The sequence below is a fragment of the Brassica oleracea genome, chromosome C1 (genome assembly GCF_000695525.1).
Source record: "Brassica oleracea var. oleracea cultivar TO1000 chromosome C1, BOL, whole genome shotgun sequence".
Classification (NCBI taxonomy): domain Eukaryota; kingdom Viridiplantae; phylum Streptophyta; class Magnoliopsida; order Brassicales; family Brassicaceae; genus Brassica; species Brassica oleracea.
The window spans coordinates 25,318,378-25,325,357 of record NC_027748.1 but is presented as its reverse complement, the minus strand read 5'-3'; the positions used below and the strand labels follow the sequence as shown (position 1 = coordinate 25,325,357).

Genomic DNA, 6,980 nt, shown 5'->3' with positions numbered 1-6,980 from the left:
TGTAAATAAATTTGAATTAAAAAACAAATTAATTACTTTTCAAATGGCTAGTTAACGGCTAATCAATAGTGTTTTTAAAATCTATAAATACACTTACAATCCATTCATTTCATTTCATATTTCTCCAAAATCTTATTATACAAAAAAAAAATATTTTCATTTATCAAAAAAAAAAATGTTTAATACGATTTTTTGTTCTTGCAATCGGGTTTTTATCTGCTGCTTTCTATAATTTGCTCGTTGGAGAATTCTCTCCTGAAGAAAATGTGTTTATTTTAATTTTAATTTTTATGAATTTGTATTACTTGTAATCGCAATGCTTATCCCTGCACCTCGAATATTTAAATGAATTAATATTTCTAATCACGTTATTTATAATTATTTGATTTTAGAAATCCAATGGTAAACATGGAGAACCTCCAATTTCCCGCTCTAGACATCACCGGTACCAACTACATTTCATGGGTTAAAAATGTCGAACTTCATCTTGAATCTCTTGGTCTATCCGATATCGTTAAAGAGAATAATACTTCAACGCCTCAAGAAAAGGCTAAATCGGTGATCTTCCTTAGAAGACACCTTGATGAAAGTATTATTTATGACTATGCCAACATGAGAGATCCTAAAGAACTATGGAAGTCGCTGAAAGATCGTTTTGATCATCAGAAAGACATAACACTTCCACTTGCTCGGGATGAATGGCAGAGTCTGAGATTCCAAGATTTCGACAAAGTGATTAATTACAATTCTGCTGTGTTAGGAATTGTGGGCAAATTGAGATACTGTGGTGAAACGATCACCGAATCTCAAATGCTTGAGAAGACATACACCACATTCCACAAGAGCCACATCACCCTGCAACAACAGTACAGGGGATATACCAAATTTTCGGAATTGATTGTGGCGCTTCTCATAGCAGAAAAGAACAACGAGCTTCTGATCATGAATTACATGACTCGTCCAACTGGTTCTAAACCGTTTCCTGAAGCAAACGCATTAGATACGAAGAAACCAGTCAAAGAAAATAAGACCTTTCGGGGTCGCGGTCGTGGTGGTAAAACTACCGTGGACGTGGACGAAAGTACAATCCACAAGATAGGAAGTCATTCCAGTGGGTCCGCTCAGAGCAATCCCCTAAGGGAAAAGAACACCAAGGAAATATCTCCCAAAAGCGAGAAGAAGCTTGTTTCAGATGCGGGTACTAAGGGACATTGGTCTCGTTTATGTCGTACCCCTGCACACCTTTGCGCTCTATATAAGGAGTCCGTCAAAAGGAAAGAAAAAGAAGTAAACTTTGCGGAACATTCTGAGGGTACAACGCACCTCGATGCGTCTGACTTTGTGAATGATTTCGAGGAGACCGCTATCACGGAAGCCTAAGTGATAATTGTTGTTTGTGGAAGATTAATGTATAATTATTGTTTGTTCTTCACCTTCTTATGTATAATTATTATGTGTTTAACGTTTGCTAATGATGTATAATATTTTATGAATAATATTATCTTATGTTAATTCTTTTTTTTTTGTCTCAGAAATGGACATTACAAATGGAACATCAACCAAGATCAATACTAAAGATATTTGTATACCAGATAGTGGAACAACGCACACTATTCTGAAACACAGAAAATATTTTTCCGAAATAAAACCGACAAATATCACTGTTAACACAATATCGGGTCGGACTTGATCGAAGGGATTGGTAAAGCCCATTTAACGTTACCCAATGGGACAAAATTCTCGATAAATAATGCACTATTTTCTCCAAATTCTAAAAGGAATTTGTTGAGTTTTAAAGACATATATCTTCAAGGATTTGATCCCCAGTCTGCAACTGAGGATGGAAAGAAGTATATGTATATTACTCTTGAGAAATCGGGAAAATAAAAGGTGTTGGAAAAATTACCAAAACTCTCTTCTGGTCTGCATCATACATATATAAGTGCCATTGAATCACATTTGGTGATTAAGGAAAATTCTAGTGATTTTACACTATGGCATGATCGTCTTGATCATCAAGGCACTACAATGATGCGAAAAATCATCGAGAACTCACATGGTCATTCACTGAAACCGCAAGAAGTTTGTCAGGGGAATAAAATGACATGTACTGCGTGTTCTCTTGGAAAGTTGATTATAAGACCATCACCCACCAAAATAGATAAAGAGTTACCAAAATTCCTTGAACGAATTCAAGGCGATATTTGTGGATCTATACATACACCTTGTGGACCATTCTATTATTTTATGGTAATGATCGACGCGTCAAGTATATGGTCACACATTTGTCTATTGTCCTCTCGAAATGTGGCATTTGTGAGATTTTTATCTCAGATAATCAAACTAAGAGCTCAGTTTCCTGATTATCCGATAAAGAGAGTTAGACTGGACAACGCCGGTGAATTTACCTCCCAAGCATTCAATGATTATTGTATGGTAACTGGAATTGATGTTGAACATCCTGTTGCTCATGTTCATACACAAAATGGTTTGGCTGAATCATTAATTAAACGTCTGCAACTGATTGCAAGACCATTTATTATGAAATCTAAACTCCCAACTTCTGTGTGTGGACATGCTATTTTGCATGCATAAACACTGATTCGGATGAGACCAAGTGCATATCAAAAATACTCTCCAATACAGTTAGCGTTTGGACGAGAACCAAACATTTCTCATCTAAGAATTTTTGGTTGCGCTGTATATATGCCAATTGCACCTCCCCAATATGCAAAGATGGGACCTCAACGGAGGTTAGGGATATATGTTGGTTGTGATTCTCCATCAATTATACGATACCTAGAACCGTAAACTGGTGACGTATTTACGGCACGTTTTGCTGATTGCCACTTTGACGAAACAGTCTGAGTTAGAGGTCCGTCGAATTATGCATTTACAAAGCATCGCAAATCAACTACCCGATGCTTTTGCAGACACCAAATTGGTTACAAAATCACATATACCAGCTGCAAATGCTCCTGCTCGTGTAGAAATGCCACATGAACGTGGAGTAGAAGATAATACACGAGAGTCTAAAATACGCTTGAAGCGTGGTAGACCTATTGGTTCTAAGGATAAGAATCCTAGAAAACGAAAGGAGGCAGAAAAACAAAATCCTTCCAATATAGCAGAAAGCTTGGAAGAGATGAACAATGAGGTCGATGACAATGTTGAACATCATGATTCTGAAGAAAGTCATGAGATTTCTATTAATTACATTCATAATAGAAAAATATGGAATAGAAACAAAGTGAATGGTGTTGATGATTTTTTTCTCATACTTTGTTTCGAAGGAAGTAGATGAAGAGAGTGATGACCCTGAACCAAAATCTATTTCAGAATGTCAAGAGAGACATGAGTGGACAAAATGGAAAGATGCGATACAAGTTGAACTCGATTCACTTAACAAAAGAGAGGTATTTGGTCCTATTATAATCACACCTGAAGTTGTGAAACCAGTTGGGTAGAAATGAGTTTTAGTCCGGAAACGAAATGAGAAAAACGAAGTACTGAGATACAAGGCTCGTCTTGTAGCTCAAGGATTTTCTCAAAGACTTGGGATCGATTATGAAGAAACATATTCTCCTGTTATGGATGCAATCACATTTAGATTTTTGATGAGTCTTGCGGCTAATCAAAATCTAGAGATGCGGACGTTGTTACTACATACTTATACGGATCGTTGGACACTGATATTTTTATGAGAATCCCTGAAGGATTTAAAATGCCAGAACCATTAAGTTCTAAACCTAAAGAGTTATGTGCAATAAAATTGCAAAGATCATTATACGGTATAAAACAATCTGGACGCATATGGTATAATCGTCTCAATGAACATCTAACTAAAGAAGGATATGTAAACAGTCCTATATGCCCATGTGTTTTCATCAAGAAAAAAACGTCTGGATTTGTTATCATTTCTGTATATGTTGATGATATAAATATTATTGGGACTAAAGAAGAAATACAAAAGGCATCCGATTATTTAAAAGGAGAATTTGAGATGAAAGATCTCAGACAAACAAAGTACTGCCTTGGCCTACAGATAGAGCATTCTCAAAAGGGTATATTTGTACACCAGTCTACATATACAAAAAGAGTGTTGAAACGATTCAACATGGACAAATCAACTCCACTTAGTACTCCTAAGGTCGTCAGATCACTTAATGTCGAAAATGATCCCTTTCGACCACATGAAGAAAATGAAGATATACTTTGTCCTGAAGTGCCATATTTAGGTGCAATAGGAGCACTTATGTATCTTGCTAATTGTACTCGGCATGATATATCATTTGCTGTTAATTTTTTGGCAAGATTTAGTTCATCCCCTACGCAAAGACATTGGAATGAGATCAAACATGTTTTTCACTATCTCCAAGGAACAATCGATTTAGGATTATTTTATTCTAAGAATACAAACGGAGAAATGGTTGGCTATGCAGATGCATGATATTTATCTGACCCCCATAAAGTTCGATCACAAACAGGGTACGTCTTCACCGTTGGAGGAATCGCTATATCATGGCGATCCCAGAAACAAACACTTGTAGCCACTTCCTCGAACCATGCTGAAATAACTGCTCTCCATGAAGCAAGCAAAGAATGTGTTTGGCTCAGATCAATAAGTAAACACATCCTATCAAGTAGTGGGATCAACGTCAACTCAAAACCGACCATCTTATACGAAGACAATGCATCATGTGTTGCTCAAACAAAGGAAGGATACATTAAAAGTGATCAAACCAAACATATTCCACCGAAGTTCTTCTCATACACCCAAGAACTTGAGAAGAATAAAGAAATTGAAGTGAGGTATGTTCGATCCTGTGACAATGCTGCTGACCTCTTTACGAAGTCACTACCCACTACGACATTCAGGAAACATGTTTACAACATTGGAATGCGTTATCAACAAAACCTGTAACGATAGTCTATTCGAGGGGAAGCTTCTACAGTTGTACTCTTTTTGCCACACTGGTTTTCCCACTGGGTTTTCCAAGAAAAAGATTTTAATGAGACAACTAAAAATGCACGATAAAACATTAATGATACTGGTTTCCAAGGGGGAGTGTTGCAAAAGTCAATGCCTTACGTATTGTCTTCGAAGTGGATCCCATAACTATTAATGTTTCAGAGTGAAATATGTCTCATATCTTCTCTATATATTGAACGTTTCAGTTCATTTGTAAAGTGCCCCTTTCGAACGATAATAATAACATCATCTTTCTTTCTTTGGTATATTTCTTCTTCTTTATGTTATTACTCTCTTTCTACACGTAGCACTTCTTTATTATTTACGAAAAACATGTACTATAGTTAATAAAATATGAAACACAAAATGAAATGATATATAATATAATTATAACAATTTTTTTTGATTTTTTATTTATTTAAATATTTATTTATTATATATATAAAGAACAAGGGTATAAGAGTGTTTTGCCGCTTAATGAAGAAAGTATTTTTGAAAATGTCCCTTTAGTGGTGGTAAAGATGAAAAGTGGTAGCATGAAAGTGGTAAACATATAATTTTCCCATATAAAATTGACATAAAAGTAATTACAACTTCAAATAATTACTTATTTGTTGAATAACTAAGCTTTTATCCGCGTTAATAAATAAATTCAATACAAAATAAAATTCAACACAAATAATAAGATATAAAATCGATATAAAATAATTTTTAACTTTTAGTAAGTACTAAAACATATATCAATTTTCTCTCCAAAAATAAGTAGTCCATTTATATTATATTTATAATAATTATTTTCAATAATTTAAATATTCAAGTCCATGAATAATATAGAATTGGCATAATACAAATAAAAATTTAAATAATTAATTACATATTGTAATACTTATCATTTTACCCGCACTGGAAATATATTTAATACAAAACAATATTCAGTGTTGTCTAAGAATATATAATAAGAAACAAAACTACATTTAATACAAATAATAATTAAAAAATAATATAATAATGTTTATGTACACAAGATATATGTATATTTAATTTAAAACAAATACACGTGCAGCTGCACGGGTCAAAATCTAGTATTTATTAAACTTATGATCATTTTTAATAGGTTTTTTAAAATGCATTTTTAATATATGCATAATTAACGAATGTCCAAATAGGTTGCCCAGTAATCGTAAAATAATTACACATGGTGCTTGCAGCCAGGTATCATATGGTAATTCTTGGGATATCCACAGTGAGTTCTTTTCGTGAAGTCCTCGGAAGACTTTATCTGTTATTTAAGAGTTAACATCGGTAAGTATTAACTGAATGGGTTTTCGTTGAAACTCTTTCCTGATTTTTCAATACATAACCTTATCAACCAATTTCTATGTTATATGAAGTTTGGAAAATCGGTTTGCTATGTTACTATCAAAAGGATCAATACTTCCAAAAATTGGTATTATTGGACATGCAAAACCTGTAATCTTAAACTTCAAGAATATGATGAGTTTTCGGACGATGATGAGACTCAACTGAACTGATGCAGCCCTATTCATCAACAAACAAATAAACTAAAGGTTTCGCTTATGGGGCTGGGTTTAAACGACATGGGCTTGAAGATTTATGTAAAATGTGCTTATGACCATGCTTCATTCCAAAGAAGAAAGACCCTACAAGAAAATACATGTCATGGTCGAATAATATATCAATCTGATGGCAATTTAAAGACCGGCGACAAGGCAAAAGAAAACGGCCATCCAAGGAGTTTTGCGAACACAATTTCCCAAATTCGGTCAAAAGTTTTGGTCTTTGGTCAAGTCAATATTCTTAGTCAAGTCTTCATGGTTTTTAGAGATTTATAGTTTCTAGAATTGACTACAATATTCATGTCTATCCACAACATATTATGTAAAGGTTTGCTTTGTATTGTTTTAATCAGGCAACATTTTTAATAAAATTTACTTTTAAAATTATTGAATCTTTTGTTCATCGGAACATCGTAATGCTAGGAGTTAAT

At 34.1% G+C, this 6,980-nt stretch overlaps 1 protein-coding gene across 1 annotated transcript; it reads left to right on the top strand.

Moving 5' to 3' along the window:
* Positions 1-408: 408 nt before the first annotated feature.
* On the top strand, positions 409-1,380 carry LOC106335892. Its single transcript, XM_013774561.1, has one exon. The coding sequence runs from the start codon at positions 409-411 to the stop codon at positions 1,378-1,380; it is 972 nt and encodes a 323-aa protein (XP_013630015.1).
* The last annotated feature ends 5,600 nt before the right edge of the window (positions 1,381-6,980 follow it).

What these genes read in the sequence shown, in the direction of transcription:
- LOC106335892 (XM_013774561.1), top strand. Translation starts at nt 409, where the DNA reads ATGGAGAACCTCCAATTTCCCGCTCTAGACATCACCGGTACCAACTAC.